The sequence below is a fragment of the Calypte anna genome, chromosome 9 (genome assembly GCF_003957555.1).
Source record: "Calypte anna isolate BGI_N300 chromosome 9, bCalAnn1_v1.p, whole genome shotgun sequence".
In the NCBI taxonomy this organism is placed as follows: Eukaryota; Metazoa; Chordata; class Aves; order Apodiformes; family Trochilidae; genus Calypte; species Calypte anna.
In genome coordinates this window covers 1,279,154-1,300,709 of record NC_044255.1, presented here as the reverse complement: position 1 = coordinate 1,300,709, position 21,556 = coordinate 1,279,154, and the positions used below count along the sequence as shown (strand labels likewise).

The 21,556-nt window shown below is 38.6% G+C and overlaps 1 protein-coding gene across 1 annotated transcript in view; it reads right to left on the bottom strand.

Moving 5' to 3' along the window:
* Positions 1–21,556, bottom strand: part of CUL3 (cullin 3) — a 51,456-nt gene that overhangs the window by 15,905 nt on the left and 13,995 nt on the right. The window contains exons 2-6 of the mRNA XM_030455974.1: positions 17,763–17,960; positions 12,194–12,307; positions 4,691–4,851; positions 3,275–3,389; positions 1,767–1,995 (exon numbers count right to left, since the gene is read on the bottom strand). Coding sequence (XP_030311834.1) covers positions 1,767–1,995; positions 3,275–3,389; positions 4,691–4,851; positions 12,194–12,307; positions 17,763–17,960 — 817 coding nt within the window. The remainder of the gene's footprint in view (positions 1–1,766; positions 1,996–3,274; positions 3,390–4,690; positions 4,852–12,193; positions 12,308–17,762; positions 17,961–21,556) is intronic.

Below are 21,556 nucleotides of genomic sequence, written 5' to 3'. Positions count from 1 at the left end.
AAGTTCAGCCACTTCAGCTGCAAAACCCACCCCTTAACAGAGCTCAGGCACTGGAATCAGAATTCTGATGTCCCTTTTCCTTTACTCATGACAACATGCTGACTGCAAAAGTTACAGAATTAAAAACTAAGATTGTATTCAATTGATCTAGGTTGTCTATAGCATCAGATTTGTTGTTGTTGATCTCCAGGCCAGCAACACTTAATGCTTGTGCTAAAGAATAGTGCACTTTAAAGTTTCAGTAAGATTAGGTCTTCCCATGGTATTTAAGAATGTAGCTTTTCAATCAAGAATCAAATACTGTGTTAAAAGTTTTAAGAAAAAAAATTAAAATTCGAGTTAAAGCAACCCTAGTGTGATGTTTGTTTCTATATTAAAAACAATAACTGCTAAAAATAGTACTTTATTCCTATGTCTTAAAGTCAGCTATATAACTTTATACTTTGTTTCATCTGTCTGAAACTCTTAAGTGGTGACTTAGGTTAAATAGGGCTTTCCATAAGAGCACCCATCCTCATACAATTATGTGAAATCTTATCTTCACCATGCAGAAAGTATTCCCTCTCTCATATTTAACTAAATCAAACCAAGCCCTATTCAACTAATTTCTGTACCTTATGAATACACTTCAATACCCTTGTGCCCCTCAGCTTGAAGGCTATCTGAAATGGATATTCAAGAAAAAAAGTTATCTATAGTATCATCACATTCCAGAACAGTTACTGCCTTCTCCCACTGCTAAGAAATTTGCTCACTCTATCATCTAGTAATTGTGAAACTGCTTTCATGAACAAAGGCCATTAATCTAAGCAGCAATTCTGTTCCCCATTCAGCTTTACCATGAGCACCAATTTCTAAATCTAGATACTACAATCATATGTTTCATTATACTGCTTTAGAAACTTAGGCTCTATTTCTTCCCACAGAAACTTTCATTTAGTTACTCTGTCCCACATTAACCTTTATTAGGCAAAACCAAATTAAGCCAATCCTTTCTCAACCACCTTAAGAATCACAGAATCAGTTGGGTTGGAAGGGACCTCTGAGATCATCGAGTCCAACCCTTGATCCACTCCCCCCGTGGTTCCCAGCCCATGGCACTCAGTGCCACATCCAGGCTCTTTGGAAAGATCTCCAGACACGGAGAATCCACTACTTCCCTGGGCAGCCCATTCCAATGCCTGATCACCCTCTCCAGAAAGAAATTCTTTCTCATCTCCAACCTAAACCTCCCCTAGCACAACTTGAGACCCTGCCCTCTTGTCTTGCTGAGAGTTGCCTGGGAAAAGAGACCGACCCCCCCCCTGGCTCCAACCTCCTTTCAGGGAGTTGGAGAGAGAAGCTGCTTATCCTTAAAAAACTGCCAACTTCGTTTCTGCAACACACACCAAGCACTAGTCCTGCAATACTTCTGTTAAATCAGTTATTTACACTTTTAAAATCACTGCCTGTGGGTCAAAACACTTTGACACATTTTGACAACTATATACTAGAGGAATGGAAGTAAGAACGTGGCTCCTAGAAAACAGGTAACAAACACCACTACAGTAGGTTTTACTTTTCTTAAGTGATACTTGGCCTACCTGTATTTGTTACTAAACAGAAAGAAGTTATAAATACTTGCTCTGTATTAAAAGCCCTCTAAATGTTTGCAATACAGAGCTGAACTGTTTTTTCTATTACACAGGAACACAAACATTAATCCTCTGTTTAAAAGCATAAGCAGTCTGGTAAACATTTCTGTCTCCCATATGATGCACTCTTACCTTCTGTCTTCCCATTTTTCAGCATATGAACTAGACCAGAGTTCTCCATTTCCACTATAGTTTTCATATGCTTGGAAATGAGTTCCCTCTCAACAACTTTCACAATTGGTTCTTCTGTTGATTTATCCAGACAATGCATCACCCGTTCTATTTCTTCATTAATTCTAGCTTCTACTTTCTTTATATATACAGAAGCACTGTTTTCAGCTAAAAATTTCTGACTTTCCATCTGTGATTAACACAAATTAATACTTTAGACTTCTTTTAAAAGGGGAAAAAGGAAACATACTAGTTATTTCAGATCAGCAGTTATAAGCAACTTCAAATCACACTCAGCATGTCCAACAAGAGATTATTACACCCCTCAAGATTTACACACACACATACATAACAAAATTAATGTGAAAATGCTATTTTTCATACTGAAACAATGTAAGCCAACCTAGTTTCCAGTTACCAATAAGAGTTTTAGCCACAGGTCTTCAAAAAAAACAAACAAACCAACCAAAAAAAACACAACCCCCCAGAAGTATGGTGAGAAGGAAGAGGCAAAAATTCCTTTCAAATGCCAGTTTATGTGGTATTATGAGCTGTAAAGATCAACAGCTCCCATTATTCTCCTTAGTGACAATGCTAAGCATTCTATGTCATATGAAACTGACTTTATCCATACTGGTCAGCAGAGTCTTTTGGAGGATAGAATTATTTTTTTTTAAGGTAGAGTTAAGATATATAACCTAAAGTAATGATTTTTCTTAATTTTATGAAGCACCAATGAAAACCAAAATAGCAGTTGTGCAACATATGCTTCTGATTTTTAAAGAAGTCTGGAGATCAGAGGATATGACAGAGAATTGATTCTGCATCAGAACTGGGAGAATGACAAATTATCTTACCTGTCTTTTAACATGCTTTTAGAATGTCTACTCATTTGCAACAACAGGTAAGCATGAATACACTCAGCAACCATACAACTGGGTTTTTTTTTGCTTAAAACTCACATAAAAATCCCCAGGAAATACTTAAAAGGTGCTGGTCACCAACTGGATAGCTGCTTGGATATACTTAATTCCTTGACTACATTCATTTTATTACAAAAATAGCTCACAAATGTAAAAACTATGAAGGAAACAAAGCTTCCTCACAGGCAGTTTGACAGGAAGTCTCCCCTTCTTCATTCCCAGCCTGAAGTATTTTGAACCTTTCATGCTATTGGTATTTCAGAAAGACTGTGGCTGCAATGAAGCTGCGTGAAATAGCTCAAAGCTGGCACAAGCTTAGCATGAGGATTACTTTACATGTTGCTGGCACCCATGGCTCAAAACAACATTCAACATTATGGTAATTCTGTTAAATTTGTGCTACTTCTTCTGCAAAGTTAGTAGGTTTTTCTCTTATTTAATGTAATAGAGATTAGTAGACTAATCTTATATGCAGCAGTTACCAGTTCTCACAGTTTCAGGCAGTTATAACAACATTGCAAATAGGACATTACAACACTGCTGTACCTGAAAAAATTCTGCAGACATCTCCAAAAATGGAGCCTCAAAGTCTTCTTCATAGACTGACCTTCCTTCAAGACCTAGAATCATTAACATCTGGCAAGCATTTCTTATTGCGCCTCTGCCAAAAAGTAAGTTGTTAACAACTTGAGACATCTACACACTTGCAAGACAGAATACACATCAGAATAATAACTCAGACCATAATATTAATTTCAAGAAAATATAGTAGTAAAAAGCCCATCCTAAATCTAGTACATGACAGTGATCTTTTGAAGAAGGTTCCAGGTGCAAGACTAATTATCTTTGTTCTAAGCTAAGAAATGACAATGTTTATTCAGTATTTTAAATACAATGATAGGGAAGGAGGTCTCAAGTTCTATTAACTCAAAAAGCTATTAAGAATATAATTCAATACATCAGAAAAACAAAACAAGAAAATACTAATTCAGAGAAAACTCAAAAATGCACGTGGAGCTTGGAATTGAGCTATTCAAAACAAGTGCAGCTGAAGTTGCTGTGCAGTTTGGGGTTTTAAGTTGGTTGTTTGGTTTTGTGGGTTTTGTTTGTCTGGGTTTTTTAATTAAAAGAAAAAAACAACAAAGCAAACAAAATACACACAACAGGAAAATGCATCAAGTATCTGGTTAAGCATAGAAAAACATCAATAAAATGTGAAAACAAAAAGAACTGCATCCAGGAAAAAATTCCACTTTCTATCAGTAGGGGACAATACACAGCTGTTGCCAGGGAGTGTTTTTCTCCTCAGAAATTGGGTGTTGGGCAATCTCAGTCACAGAACTACTGCCAAAGCAGCGTGGAGTTTACACATCTCCACCCAACAGCTGCTCTGAAACTGAAGAAGCACAAAAAAACCTTGCAAATTTGAAGTTCCTTCTGCTGTGTTATCTTCTGTGTGTGGCACAGAACTCCACATCTACTACACACTGGACAGAGAACATGAGGAAGAGACTTAAAACCTCAGGGATGCAACCAAATAACCAAAGAAACAAATGGATCAGAACATGACAAAGGGGAATAAAATAATAATAAAAACCTTCAAAAATAAGAGAGCGATATTAGAAAATCAAACAATCTCAGTGTAAAAAAATACAGGGTAGCAAGCAGCAGACAGCTGTGAAAGCTGCTTTCTGACAAAATGCACTGGCACAAAGTGGTAATGGAGAGATTTAATAAAAGTGTTAATAAAAACCACAAGATAAATGTGTAAAAATATAGTCATGAGCTTCCCTATTTACCATTATGCTAAACCTTGCTCTACGAACAAACATTATTCCAGATTATGAGTTAGTTTTACTTGTGATTACACCTGTGGCCTTAAGTAAGGGTTTATTTCTGTTAAAAACTGACAGGTATTAGTCATTATTCGCAACAAAAGACAGTCACTTACAAACATCTTACCTGTCTACTACTTCTCCTTTCCTTTCTCTTGCAATCATATCCAGCAGGGTTTGTCTCAGGTGATCCCTAATGCAGCCGTATCGTACAACTTGGTCTCGAAAAATAATCAAGCCCAAATTGTAGACATTCTCCACGTTATTTTGTTGCACGTACACACGGTCCTACAAAGAAAGCATACACAGCAAGGAACTTTTAAATTCAATACTCCATGTTATTCAGAATAGCAAGAAATCGATCATCTTTCTGGTGTACAGAAGCAATCAAATTAATCACATCTCCTTTCTTAAAATATTAGTATCTTCAAAATTGGTTCCATTTCCCAAAACTTAATTAGCAGAGAAAGTCTATTTTGCTTAAGAGTGTAAACACTGCATTCCTACCACTCCTTTTAGGCATGCAGTTTCCCCTCAATATTAATATTTCCTGAAATGGCCTCATTAGATGAACAGAAGAAAAAGTAAAGCCAAAATGAGAATAGCTGCAAACAAAAATGTTTATGGATTGGTACTGCAAAAATACATCAAGCCTTCTACTGAACTAACCCTCCCCTCCTCAAAATAATTCACTTTAATTCAACTTGATCAAATATCTTGAGACCTTCTTATGATTCATTAAGATTTCATACATACACACACACACACAAAAAGGAAAGGGGAGAGTAAAGAAGCTTAATATTCATGTTTCAATACAGGTTGAGATTTTATCACCCTGCAGAGTCTATAGGAAACATCAAGCTCCTCAAGAACCCACAACCCTTATACTACCTACATTATCAAATGGAGCCTGATCCTCAGAACATTATTCCAAAGTCTGTAGAGCTCAAGTATCATCAGTTGAATGAGACATTTCTGAGCACAGCCCCCAAGTTTGCTACCACTACCTGCAGAACTGCTCCAAAAATGTCTCCCATTTTCTATTACTATCTCCCAACTTATAAGCTCTCTAATACAGGAAGACTAACAAAAGTTACTAGCAGATGGGAAAATAAGTGTATTCACCTACTATCCCATAGTGCTGTACCAAGTAAGACCATTTAACACATGAAAATAGAAAAACTGTGAGTTTCTCTAACTCAATTTCTGTCTTTTTCTGAGACCAGCAATATTATTGTTTTCATTTCTGTCAGGGCATAATCCATTCCTCTAATGCAGCAGTTTCAGTAATTACTAAAGACAATACTTCACTACAATTTCAGCTCCAGGATGATCATAATAGAAGCTTTTTAGAGAAGAGTTTTGTACCCACTCACAAATATGATTGTGACAAGGTTTTCTGAGAATTTACATAACTTCAACAAAATAAAATTTAAAAAATAATTGAAGTCTATGAAGGATGAAGGTCAGTGCTTGAAATAGATTATAAAATATTAGTTTCTCCACTGGTTTTATTAATTAGCTTAAATGGCATCAGACTCAGAACTGAAGTGTAAAGTTACTCAAAAATCTAGAAAAGTTAAACTATTAAAAAAACCAACAAACAACAGACTACAGAAAAAACATCACAAATTTCTAAGTTTACATAAATTCTGCAATTAGAAGAAACCAGAAGGAAGAAACACTGCACCCTTTACTATTTCAGCAGCTGAATTTATCCAGCAAAAGTATTCATGTACTAATTGTATGCCAAATTGCCACTTGATGACCAAAGAAAGGTGAAACACCAGGTTCCACAATTCACAAATTATTTCACCCACTCCCTTCAGACAGGCAGCACTTCATTTAAATAATAAAACAAGATAGGAACAGGTCAGATATGTCTGCTCTGTGGCTCATGAAGCAAACTCAGTTCTGCCTCAAAGCAAAAGGTTTGCTAATTGGTCTTATGAAGTCAGTGTAGCTACACATAGTGGTCTAGATCTTTGGTATATGTTACTCTCTTTTTTTTTTTGTTATTTACAAACGGGTTATTTATTTCACTACCTTATTTACACACTTGCATCAAGGACAAAAGTAAATATGATTATAAAGTAAGAAGATTAAAATATACTCTACAGGGATGAAGTAGAAAGCGGTGACTAATATCATGTGTGATGAGGAGAAGAGGATATATATATAATTTCCAAAGAATGTTCACACATCTGAAGCACAGGCAGCAGGGTATCAAAATGGATTAAAGCCATGGTCATGACTCATCTGCATAGCTTCTGTGCAGTGCTAAACTGAAATACCAAGTGCTAAAATGAAATACCAAGTGGACTAGAAACTCTTCTGAATGTAACAGCAGTGCTTCTACAGTAAGCCAGATCACTCTGTAAATTGAAGTAGATGAATAGGTTCTGATACTGCTGATTTGCTTACCCCTGGTAACAGGTCACTTTTACCTGCTAGGACCTCTCCCAACCTTAAAAAAAAACAAAAAAAAAGAAAACAAAGAAAAAAAAACATGTAGAGAAAAAGAACCCCACTTGGAAGCTGGTTTGACTGATAACCCTACAATGCTATTTAACAGCAACCATTTCCCACAGGGAGAAGCAGCAATGAGTGCCCAAAGGTAAGAGTAACTCTGAAGAGCCACGGGTGGAGTTTTAAGCAACAATTATTCATGAACTAAAATCTGCTTGCACCACAGAATAATTCTGTTACCTGCTGTAATAGATCACCAGCCACATTTTGCCCATCTCTGCATACATGAACTACCTGGATGATGTTGCCTTCAGACACCTTTGTGTATATCAACAGCAAGTGTCCTGCCTCTAAACATAACAACACTCCTCTCCACTGCCTTGGTGCTTAAGCCCCAAGGTCAAAGCTCTCCTGACTGATCTGAGTCAGGCTTTGAGCAGCACACAGTGAGAAGAGAGTGCTCTGCCTCTGCCACAGACACAGAGCTGCACTCACAGGAGGAACTGTTCTCTGCTGATGCTACCTCTGTGCCTGTAATGAAGCCAGGGCTTCGACTCCTGCACTTGCGTGGCTGAAACTGCTTCACATGTAGCAAGTACAAATAGTGAAAAAGGGACATCACAGAATCCAATTCAGGCGAGCTTTTCTAAGATGTTCCAAGAATACTCACTTGTGGCTTGAGGAAGACTGAACAAATGCAGCTCCACTGCTATTGTTGCTTGCCAACAGTGTGCCCAGGTGGCCAAGAAGGCCAATGGCATCCTGGCCTGGATCAGGAACAGCGTGGCCAGCAGGTCCAGGGAAGGGATTCTGCCCCTGTGCTCAGCCCTGGTGAGGCCACAGCTTGAGTCCTGTGTCCAGTTCTGGGCCCCTCAGCTCAGGAAGGAGATTGAGGTGCTGTGAGGTACTGGAGCAGGTCCAAAGGAGGGCAACTAGGCTGGTGAAGGGACTCGAGCACAGATCCTATGAGGAGAGGCTGAGGGAGCTGGGGGTGTTGAGGCTGGAGAAGAGGAGGCTCAGGGGAGACCTCATCACTCTCTACAACTCCCTGAAAGGAGGTTGGAGCCAGGGGGGGGTTGGTCTCTTTTCCCAGGCAACTCTCAGCAAGACAAGAGGGCAGGGTCTCAAGTTGTGCCAGGGGAGGTTTAGGTTGGAGATGAGAAAGAATTTCTTTCTGGAGAGGGTGATCAGGCATTGGAATGGGCTGCCCAGGGAAGTAGTGGATTCTCCGTGTCTGGAGATCTTTCCAAAGAGCCTGGATGTGGCACTGAGTGCCATGGGCTGGGAACTGCAGCAGTAGTGGATCAAGGGTTGGACTTGATGATCTCTGAGGTCCCTTCCAACCCAGCCAATTCTATGATTCTATGAAGTAGCTAAATGAAGAGTCTTGTTGGTAGGCTGCTTATGCTGCAGCCATGAGCCCAAATTTCAGATATGCCCAAATGCAGCACATGGCTTCCCTACTTCAACATGTTTCAGCACATGGCTTGACACAGTGAAGACACTACTTAGGATATGACTTCACTGCTTCGGTACCTCTGCTGGCTGCAGGCAGTGCCAGGAATTTGCAGAGTACTCATTACATCCCTCCTGGCACTGATGGCTGCAGTCTGAACAGGAGGAGAGATAGTGCACACAGACTGCAAAATAAGAATGGAATTATGTAAACCAGAAACTCGATTGCAGGAACTGGAATATCTCAGGAAGTTAAGATTTGTCTTTGTTGTGCAATTACAGGTTGCAAAACTCTATACTAGAGCTACAATGTACAACAGACCTGAAACCAAGCAGAGCAAGACCTGAAACCCAGAGAGCAATCAGGATGCAAGAGACAAGGTAACAAACACACTGTTTAAAATAAACCTCATGCACTGAGAATACTAATAATGAAGTATTATAAAAATGACAAAACGCTGGTGTCTTGAAGAAGAGGTTCTGCACACAACAATGAAATACTGCCATAAACCTCATGCAGTGTGAATACTAATAATGAAGTACTATAAAAATGCACAAATCCTATCAAACAAAACTTTTTTTTGAAACTTAGCTATTAATTTTTATTTTAGAAGTGTCAAAATTAAACAGAGGAAAGGGGTTTTAGAGGATTGGAGAGGTGTTTACTTTGACTTAGATCATATGGGAGCTAGTAGGTAAAAATAAGCTGGAAAACAAACATGGCATTAAAGGTGATGGTTTAAGATGTACAATCACCAGGCTGAAGCAAGAATTTATGAGATTAAGCTCAGAATTCAATAGGATGTTCAATGGTTTACGTTCACTGATGACACACTGTAGCTTGTTGGGTACTGACAGGTACATTTCCTGAAACTGATGGGTAAATCATTGGAATGGCCTAGGTAGTAAGAGGAGAAGGATGGGTTTATCTTTCATTTAGAAACATACTATCATCACATATACTTCTCCTGATGCAACACAAGCATATCAATCAACAATGCCTGGTGACACAAGTTTCTACAGTGTTTTTAATCTAAATATTTTAGTGTAAATTTCATTTGCCATGCTTGAAAAAAAAAAGGTATAAACTTCTGACAAGCATTAAGTGTAAAACTGTCTCATTCAGACTCAATGTCATAAGAAAACAAAACATTCTGGTATGAATTACTTGATAATTGTTTCTCTGAAGTGCAGTCAGATCTCATTTGGACAGATGTTCCTCCACTTTATAACTGTCATACTAGAATATTTTTCAAGCTTTCTGAATTAACACATACTCAAGACTCAAGGACTCTTAAGTCTCTTTCCAATGAACAGAATGATGATTGACTCAACACTACATGCCAGTGACTAAAGTAAAACTGCAAATATTTTGAGACTAGTCCCATTTTAAACAGTAGGTGACAACTCTAATCAAAGCACGTATTGTCTAATGACAATTTGTATTATGCCTCTCTAAGTCTAAGAAGGAGTCTGCCCATTCTATCAGCTTCCTGCATTACATAGGTCTATCTAATAAAGATTAAATTTAATCATCATAAAAACCATACAATAGATACTTAAGCAGGCATCAGTGCTCCTGAAGTTTGACAAGTTCATATAAACATTTAAAAAAAAAAGAAATTATTATACCATAAATATGTTTTATGGTGGCTTTGCCTATTCTGTTTCTTTTAGGTGTTGTTCTGGTATAAGGAAGAAAGCCCACAGGAAGCAAATATTAGTCAACTGTCTGCCTCAACTGGACACCTCATTGTAATAATTAGGAAGTGTCAAACAGCACATGAAAGACTATACATTCCAGAGGTATTCAAGTTGATTAATTATTCTGAACCTAAAATGACCCAATGAAGCCACATTTGCACTTGTAGGAATGCTGCAGGTCTCCATCTTCTGGAGTCTTGGTTGAAAAGAGCAGGCTGGCTACCTGATCTCACAGCACAGCTTCAGCTAAGAGTCAAGGCACTGCACTCCTGAGCACAAAAAATACTTCAGGAACAGCTCATCTCCTCCCAACAAGTGCTAACTGAAGCACTTAACCATTCCTTGAAGAGGGCACTTCAGTGGTTAGTACCCTGAACAGGAACAGGTGATCAGCCACCTCTCTCTGAAAGCATTTGGGGAATCCAAGATTTACTGGATTTTAAAAGCAGGAGGTAAGATCACATTATCACCACCGATGTACCTTGGAGCATCCAGAACCTCCTGTACTCAAATAATCCACAGGAACTGGATAAAGCCAAGCAGCTACTCCCCTGGGAAGCTCTGGATTACACCTTCTAACAATGCTGAAAATCTACTGCTAGGTTTAGAAGATTATTCTAATTGTTACCTATTCTTGAATTAGCCAAAATGCAGCTAACAGCAATTGATTTGTATTTGTCATTCACAAACTGATGAAAATTTTCAGGATATCTGATAGCAAAGATAACACTTCTTCAAAATAATGTCTCAGTCTTCCTTCTGGTAAAATTGAGATATAATGCATTTGAATGGCACTGAGGGAATTTAACCAACACTCTCTTTTTAGGTATGTGGCCTCATCCCAACACACCATAACAGAACAAAAAGAACCAACTACATAATACCCACAACATGAAAATTAGTAAATCTAGTTAAAAAAGATTTTAAAATTAGGCTACATGGCTGCAGTAACTATTCCAAATGTTGAAACTTTTAGTTGCTTATTAACCAAATGGGATTTCTTCACAGCTAATACAAACATGTTCAGTTTCATACCATGAGATACTTAACAGCTACAAAATAAGATCTGAACTCCAGTGGTTCATCAGATAAATACAACCTCAGTTAACCATCTTTACTGACCAAAAAGTGATGCCATTATCAGTCCCTTTGCTGCATAATATTGCCTGAAGTACTATCTCCAGGATGATATTTTGGGAGGAAAAATCAAAGTTAAACATAAAAAACCCCAGTATCAACACATTTCCTTCTGAAGTTAAATCCTTTTGCTAGAAACTCTGCAAAAATACACCCTAATGCATCCTCAGAGCATGCCCAACATTCTGAGAAATTGAACATATACCAGCCAACTACATAAAGCATAACACAATCCAGAGAGGAGAAGGCTCTCTCTCTTCACAAAAGGCTTTTCTGAAAGGTATCTGGGAAGGAATACTTTTTTTTTTTTTTTTTCCAAATTACAACCATGCAACCAAAGGTCACATTTTCATCTACATAGGCTTCTTGATCTTGTACCCAAGCTACACATTAACAACAAAGGTTTTAATTAGAATTTAACATTCAAGGACACAGACTGTACCTAAGCAAAATTAACTTCTTCAAAGAGCAACTACTACATTGCAACTTTGAAGAGGCTTTACACCAGCACTTTTTCCACAGTAAGAAACCACCATTACATTAACTAAAATATGCAAGTAACAGCTGACAAGTAACCTGACAGAATGGGTTTAACTATTTTTTAAACACTGCAAAATTGTCATTTTTTCAGATGAGTTTTTCATGTGATGAGGTAACCTGAAAAAGGAATCCAGTTATCATTTGTCATACTCCTGTGATAAGTCTTTCATGTACAGAGGGTATTCAAACCAAGGGACAATACATGGTCTTACAATGAACACCAGTAAGCATGTCCTGCTTTTCAGCCCTCCAGCTATCTAATTTACATCTGTCAAATGACAACTTGCTGCATCAAAATAAATATATGAAAAAGCAGAACACTCACCATATACATCAGAATGTCTCTAATCATCACCATTGCAGTTTGATGGTCATTCCATGCTTGGTTTAGTGTTTGTAGAAAGTTGTTATTCAAAGAGTTTAACACATCTTCTCGCACCTGAAATAAAGAAAAAAAGCCCAAATCACTGTCATAAACCAAAGTCAGTTACTCCCCACATCATTTAAACCTAAACAGGCTTCACTTCAAAAAAACCTCCTTGCTCTTCAATGAACTTCAGTATTACAAACAAATTTTTGGTTTTCCTGCATGCTGATCATCACTACCTTGTATCTCACTTCCATGGAAAAGTAAGTCTTCATACAAGAAAGAAAATTCAGGCTGAAAATCAGAGAAAACCCCAAAACCCAACAAAAACCCCAAACCAAAAAACAAATAGCCCAAAAATAAGAAAAAACACCTCAAAACACCCCCCCCAAAACAACAAAAAACCCCAAGAGAAACCCAAACACCAAAAAACCCAAACCAAAAATATACAAAAACAAACCAAAAAACCCCACACAACCCAAAAACACCAAACCACAGATACAAAGTTTCAAAGGAATACCTGAAATTCTAAACAACTGGGGTTTTTTTCCCAAAGTTCTCAAAGGTTTATTTTTCAAAGCTTCAGTGTTTCGACTGTTAACTTTACCAAGTAATTTCTGAATATTAGGTAGTACCAGTAAAAATGTTAGAATCAGGAACAAGCACCTAAATTTGCCTTAATGACATTTAGGATGACATAGACCAGCACAGAGTTGCAACAAACAACAGTTCTAAAAGGAAACAACCACTTGGTAAAGACCAGACTCTACTAATGGTCCATAACTGCCAACCTAACTCTGGAGACAAAAGAAAGTCAGAAAAGAAACTTATTTTTCTGAGACTGTTAGCTGATTGATGTGTCAATTTTAGGCTTATTTTGACACTACTATTCCCTCTAATAAAAATGCACATCTAGTTTCATTTTAATTTACCTGCAGTAGGCACATGCTACAGGGCTGAAACTTTAAACTCATGCAAGAAGGAAACGAGAGGGAATGTAAAAAACCAAAACTGTTCTAGAGCTAACAAAACATGTGAATTGACTTTTAACATTACATGCTGCTGACATTCTGCTGTGCTCTATCCAATCAGAATGCATTTTGACATTTACCAATTTGTATTTATAGTTGCCTAGGAGTGGAATTCTCAGTACAGAGAATTCGGACAGAAAACCAAAACACATGACAAACAGCCACAAACTCCACTTACATCAGATGCAACCACCTGACAGACTTCATTCTATCATTTCAGTTTTATCAAGTTATTAAGCAAAATCAGCATAACAAAGTTCACTCTGCCACACTAGTATATATACCCCATAAACCTGGATGAGCATGGCACACTGTCTGAACATGATGGGCTCTTCTTGAGAAGCTGTGGAAACTTATGCCTGCAACACTTAACTTGTTGAATTTAGGTAATATAGGTATATTTAGGTAATATAGGTCTATTCTGAGGTTTTTCTAAACTTTTAAAAAGATCTTCAAACACCTACACCCCACCAGAGCAAGGCCTCCCCCTCCTTCCTTTGGAAAACACAAAATGCACCTTATAGTCCCACCCAACACAGCTGAGCTGCCTCATTCTTTATGTTATATAGAACTCACTGTTTATGCTTTGGTCTCCCAAACGTGTGCCCTGCAGTCAGCCAGCCTATGCAGATTTTAGCTGAAGCAGAAATGTGCATTAAAAACTTTACCAGCTGTACTTGTAAGGAGTACAAAGAATCTCTCGGAATAAGAGAAAAAAACACTCTATGATTGCTTTCACTTCTTTGGTCCATATGGAAAAGGATTGGAAATACTCCTTGGTAGGTCACTCACACTGAAGAAATTTACCAAAGTGAAACAAAAAGAATGATTCATTTACAAGCACAGGTAACCAGGGCAAGGACTGACCAATTTTTACTCAGGTGTAGAAGGCATCATAGAACTCCTCAGGGATGAAAGGAGGGGTTTGTGGGGTCTGTTTTTAAACAACACAAAAGCCATGTGCCTTTATAATCACACATGTCCATCACAACCCTCCTACTAACCAGCCAGGTCCAAATAACACACCTACTGGCAGCAAAAGAGGGTTCTTGCCACCAGGTAGCAAGGAGGACTTCCAAAGCAGACACAAGAACCCTTGGCTCAGATCTGTGCAACATCCTCCATGCAAGATGACATGTGGCTTTCTGGAAATATGTTTTAAATCCAGGAATGGGTGCCATACAACAGGACTACTCAAAGAACAGCCCTGCAAAGCTTCTCAATGACATTCTCCTAGGTTTATTTTAAGCTGCAGACAGGTTTGGGAAGCTGTTTTGTTTAGTGGCTACAAAAGCCAACAAAATCATTGCTTACAAGAGCTGTCTAGTCAATTCGCACTGAACACATTCCTCGTATAGGCCATGGAAACAATATTACAGAAAAGATGCTTACAATGCACAAAGCATTTTAGCCATGAAAAGGCACAGAGTCAAATAACCTTGGTGGAAGAAGTGACTTGCAGTAAAAAAAGCCCTAGATATCCACACTCTCTTCTGTTGAGAAAAGCCCTTCAGAGACAGCTGCTGCTCTTCCAAAGCCTTAAGAGTATGTCTCAAAGACTTTATCAGCAGAATGTTACTTCCAATTAGCTGAGCTTGTAATTTCTAGTAATTGTAGTAACTTCTATTACAATCTTTGCAGTTACACAGCAAATTAGCTGGTATATCCATCTTAAATAGGACTACCCATATAAAGGCTCAAAAATATATTGGCAGGTTCATCATCTGTGTAAGGTCTTCTTTTATTTGCAAGGCTGAAATCTTGTATATAACTTCAGGTGCAGCTGTGGATATAGCTCTTAAGGAAACATAGCACCCTCCCCCGCCAGTCTCTTTAAGAATAGTTGGTTGGCTTTCAACAGCTTTAAATAACCCTCTGTTAAGTGTACACAAAGCAGACTTAGGGCCCAGTATTTTCTCCCTTGCCATGCCCAGCCTGACACAGCCACACCAATAGCTCCATTATGTCATTTCCACGACTACAAGGACAGCCAGAACCTTCTGTGTGGAGCTGCACTATAGAACAGCACTTTCTGAACTAGGGCCTCAAGGCCCTGAAAACTTTTACTACAAGTTCTTCTTCTACAAATTTCCAGGTAGCCCAAAAATAGTATTTTTAAACCTTAGCCTACTAACTAACTTAACAGATTAACTATGACTTGACCAGAAATGTCAGTTCACCCCTGCAGCTGCTATCCTTCTGCTGAAAGAAGAAAACATGGAAGAACATTGATGATTCTGAATTGCATCCACTTCCTGGAAACCCCCTCACATCCTTTTGCCCTCCATATAACTGCAGACTTACCCAAGATCATCTTGAAACATTACTAGGAAAAGATAAAGGCAGCTAAGAGTTCATATTCTGTCTGTCAGGCTTACAGGATTTCTTAATGCTCATTAATCCATCTTCTGCACAACTCCTCATGTCATTCCTCCCCGTTTCACAGATACTATGGAAATATTTAAATTCCCTTTTGTAAGAGACTCCCATCTTCCTTCTCCCCTTTCATCTGACACCACAATAGCAAATTTTAATTCATCCCAGGGACCTCAGATACACTTTTGTAAGGCCCTGAGTAAACATGCTTCCTTCACCCCCTATCTTCTGCACCAGCACCCCATAAAATTCCTACTGCACTGAACAACACTGCCACAACTGGTTCTGTGCCCCCCTTACCAAAGGTTTTCTTGCATACCTACCTTTATTATAACTCTGAAATAGCATGCACTGTCACTACAAACCTCCACCAGTTCTGTCAGCAAAGACCCCCACATCGTAAGGCACCACAGAATGCCAGTAACAAACATTTCATAAGATCAAGAAATCTTACAGGAAATGAGAACATCCCAAGCATCTCCTCCTCTCCCCTGTGTCAATACACAGGCAAAGTCTTACCATGCCTTCACTATGTAGTAAAAACAGGGTAGTTGAAGGTAGCTAGCTCCTGTCACTGATGTAGTGTACTTAAAAAACTTGGTCATCTATTTTTATGTTACCCATGAACACAACATCTGATTGATCACATTAAAATCAGAATACTAGATCACGGGAGATTATTTTTGGTTTTTAAAAGCATCAGATACAATAGCATGAAGTGTCAGACAGGCATTTCTCTGCACTGGTAATTGTGAAATCCTCTTGGCCAGTGAAGTGACAGTACAAGCTCACAGCTCTTTTGTCAATTTGCCACAATCAGCACTTCAGGGTAATTCATCTTTCATATGGATCATTTTTAATATGCAAAATAGCTAGGAACAAAGATAAGAAGCTTTCCTCAAATTAAACCAAGATAAACTAAAGCCCAGGAAGAAGTTCAGTGTCCTGATTTAGGTATAGACTGTAAATATAGGCATATACAGGAACAAAGAACAGAAAGCCTCAACCATTTGCTGCATTTTATATGAACAGCACAGATTATGAGTGCACAAATTAGGAGACTGAAGTGTTTGAGAGTCACAGATGTGCTACTATTATAGAAATACAGCCATAAATTATTTAGTGAATTCATACAGGGTGCTTCCTGTATGCAAGGAAGCAAACAGTAAAAAAGGCCCATATTCAAAGCAGTTTTAGATTACACTTGTCCAGACCACACCTTTGAAAACCAGGATTTTGAAAAGATGCTCATGTTTCTCTGCCACTGCAGCAACACGGTGAAAAAACCTCCCCGAGCATTGTGATATTTAGACAAAGACCTCTCTAATTCAGCCAGAAGTAACCATGCAACCACACATGATGGCACATGATGTCTCAAATGCTGTAACAGAAAGGCCAAAATCTGATACTCCACCTGGACTCACAGACAGCAATGGGGGATCAAACTGGACGTGTGTCTCTTTGCAAAGACAGCTGGATGTCACCTCACCCAGGGGTGGATCTTCCCTATATTTAGGATCTTATTACCACTAAATATTACCTGGACTCATTAAAAGCAAGTTTTAACTTTTTTTCCTGTGACATATTAATCAACCCTAGACTTTTCCTCACAAAGACTGAAGAGATGGTTTCATGGCTTTACGTGAGATTAAGGGTTTTCTCAGATGATAGATCTTCAGAAACAAGAAGTTTCTGCATGACATTTTGGCTGAATTATGGTTTTGAAAAGACTGAGATCATAGAAGCAGACGACTCAGGACTTTTGTTGTTGCTGAGCTAATGTTTCTGTATGTTGCCTACTGCCTCTTTAGACAGTGTAATCCTAGCACAACTCTCTCATTAACTTGTGAATTAGTTCATTAGCCCATAACAAACAGGTTCTTACAATGGCATTTATTTTGCTCCACAGATGAAAAAGCAAAAAGGCTGGAAAACAAACAAAAATTTGTTCTGAGACATTCACAAAATGCCACCAAGAGGACACAAGCCTTTTTTAAAAAATTCCCAGTTCTCAGAAGTTATGCCTCAGCTGCAGCTGGTTTTGGTTATGCACTTCCAAATGCTTTGCCCTCATCAATAACTTAAAAGACACTTCAATTTTAATGCATAAAATGTCATACCTTGTTTATTAGATGCTCTGTGACCACTTCTCTTAGTCCAGTGTAGAGTTTTTCACCATGTTTGTGCAACACCATTGTATATGCATTCCTATACAGCTCCTCAAAACTAAGACCACTATTGTTTTTACGCTGGATTTCCTGGATTGCATTTTTAAGAAGGTCCCAAATGCTGTTCACATATTTCTCATCCATAGTCATCTGTAAAAATAAAAGACATATTGATAAGAATCAAGCTGTAACTCCAGGAGCAGTAATTGCTTCTGACACATTTCTGTTGATTCCATTATCCAAGGTTTCTCAGACTTTATCAAAAGATACTTTATTTAAATATTTTATTTATTAAGCTAGTCAGATTTCAAGAAATAGTTATGAAAACTAATTTTTAAAAGCTTAATGCTTTTCTCCTTCAGTGCTATCAACCCACACAACTTGACCCCAAAGCCTGACTAGGTGGGAAGGCAGATAATCATATACCTAGAATTTTTCTCCACAGTGTTAACAATGAGGGGCACTTAAACTTTCCTCCCATACTAACACCTAACTTGGCACCTTATAACTCACACTGCAATAGCTGATCTGCTTCACCAGGCCCCAAATCAACCTGTACAATGAAAGATAATGTCTGAGACAGAGCTGGGAAACTTAGCTGTCTGCTTGAGCTAACTAGCTCTATGAAAGGCCAAAGAATTGGCTACAATTTAAATACTTAAGAGCTGTTGCTGAAAAGCCCTCAAATGCCCCAAACTAACACCTGCACTGAATATATTTCCATTGCACAAATAAGGTTAAATAACTTGCTACGTATGTATCAAGTACTGAGCAGAAAACACATCTGCTTTAGCTACAACTTGAGATACTTCATTGTGTATCTAAACAAACAAAAATTACATATATATATTAGAAAAAACCCAAACCACACAAACACATTCAAAAATTCTTACCTCCCTATGTCCTAAAACCAAAACCTCAATGTAACAGAAAGGATGGAAAGTCATTCTGCTCTGCCTTTTGCATATTTTGCTATGTATACTATTGAAGGGTCAGTTATTTTCTTTCATTTGCATTTCCTACATTCCTGCCTCTTCAGGGAAATCATTTTCTAAAGTCTTCCTGAACAAGCGATTTTACAAGTACTGATAATGAAGGCAACCATTTAGAACTGCAGACAACAATCCAAGTAAAAGCTTTTCAGCTTTCCTTTCCAAAACCATGAGGTTTTGTTTTCAAACAAAGCAGGGACTCAAACCAACATTTCCAAAGCCATTTGCTCCCCTTGCTAATCAAAAATCTCCCAGCCGTGACAATCTCCTTATCTCTACTGCAATTTAGTTGCTGTATTTTAACAAAGTCTGATCTGTACAAAACATGCAGATCACCAGCCAGTAGTGTCAAGAGGCACAACAGCACTGCTCTTTCTGAGCAAACTGATAAACATTTCTAGATGTTACAGATAAGCAGCACACCTCATAATTCAGATATATCCAAGAAAATGCTGCAAGTTAACTGCTTAAGTCTCTTCCTTTCACTCCCAATGCCCTGGCTATAAAGCACAGACCCTGGCACTGAGCTTTAGTGACACCTGGGGCAGTACCAGTTCCCAGCTGACATCCTCAGCCTGTAAGCAAGGCCCCAGCTCAATATGGCTGTTCTGTCTTCCTAACACCATTTAACTGATTTTTTAAATATGTATTTTGTCAATTTTACACTTCCAGGACACCCCCTTCCATAAGTCAGGCTTATATGCAGACTTGGAAAAAAAAAAAAAAAGTAAGCAATAACCAAGTCTGTGATGCCACTAGAACATTTTGGCACCTTTCAGGATTCCATACGAGATCATCCCCAAAACAGGCGAGAAAGCTGTGATCCATGGCCCACTCTGACCCACCAGTGACAATTTGTGTAACCCTCTAGATACCTGTCAACAGCAAAGCCTCTAAGAGAGACACTTCCACAGCTAGAAATACAGAATCGGAGCCCAAATGTTTTATCAAACTCACTCCATCATTTCTTCTAACATTTATTTTTAAGTGAACTCCCCAGTTGCAATGCAGTTGCCCTGCTTGTACCTTCTATATTCTAGCCTTGCAGATTGAAGCAGAAGCTACATCACTGCTTCTGATGGTGCTTTCAATAAAAAGAAAACAAAACCACAACACCAGGGTTCAGACAAGGTTTCAGAAGCAAAATCCCAGTCATTTCCATAGTGTTTACACCCAGATTCAGCAAGATAGTAGGAAGCCAGTGTCCAAGGAGAGGAAATATGTTAATGTACTCGAGTTTATCTGAACATGACTGTTCTTGTGGAATGGAAGAGAGATCAAGCCTGTTCCAGTCAGCAGAGATAGCTGTTTATAAGGAGCTGCTGGCTAGAAAGCTTCCACAAACCACTGCCCAAATGCCAATGATTCAAAGATGCAACTTGAACACAAACATCTGAACTCCAAGTGTAGCAGAAGTACATCTTGAGGAAATCAGACTAAGATTTCTGTGTACATGAAAGTGCAATTGTTTCACAAAAGAAGTCTGAGAAGGTCTCAAAAGGTCCTTTATTCCACACATCAGATACATGAAACCCTTTTTAAACAAAAATCCTATTAAAATCTCCAAAACTGAGTAAACAGTCACTGTCAGCAATCTATTTGCTGTTATCACCTGAAGAGCACAACACCAGCATGTTAAAGCTGGTGAAGTCCTAAATATAGTTCTCAGCATCTCCCTCCCTAGGAAGTATCCTCCCTAGGGATACCACCTCTTCAAAATAACTTCACAAACACTCCTTAAAAAAGAGCTTAACAGTGAAACTTCTATAGTTTTGATATTAATAAATGACTTCATACAAAATATTGCCATCTCCCTTCTAGTCATATAGCTCCAAGGGAAGTGCAAACCCTGTCTGTGGGGAGGAACAACCCCACACATCAATATGTACTGGGGCCAAGGGGCTGAAAAGCAGCTTGGTAGAAAAGAACCCAGGGCTTTGGATGGACAGCAAGTTGGTAAGAACCAACGAGCCCTCGGAAGCAGAGAAGGTCAGTGGTATCTTGGGCTGCATCTGAAGGAGTGTTACAGAGCAATAGGCACAAGCTGAAACACAGGATTCCCTCTGAACACCAGGAAAACTTTTACTGAGAGAGTGACCGAGCAACTGGCACAGGCCCAGCAAGGTTGTAGAGTCTTCACCCCCCTGCAGGTATCCAAAAGCCATGTGGATAAGGTCCTGATAAATCACCTCTAGGTGACTCTGCTTAAAAACAGAGTTTGGACAAGATGACCTCCAGAGGTGCCTTCCAACCTCCAACACTCTGATTTGGTGATATACATTACAGCTGTACCATGAGGAAGCCAAAAAATAACCTATGAACTATTAAAACTGCCAGTACCAAGCTTCCAGCTGAAAGGTATTGCAGGAAAAGGTGGACAATAAAGTGCTTTTGGTCACCAGTGGAACCAGGCACTTGTTGCCTAATTATACCAACTACTGTCAAAGAAAAGCACTAAAACTCCCACATTCACAGAGAACAACAAACAGATCTACTGCAGAGAAATAAATGCTTTGGGATGCAGCTTCCATTCTAGGAAATTTAGTTTTTACAACACTCTTTCCATCAGTGCAACTTCATTTCATATTATTGTCAGTTGATCATTTTGCCCTTACCACCACAGAACTTACATCACTGAAGTGCTATGAATGGTTAAGTAAGGCAGTTACAGCAGTAAACTGTTAAGAACCTGCTGAATTCTTGTTGGTTTACACCAAGTTACTTTTATTGCAAGTAGCTACTTAGCCTTCCTAA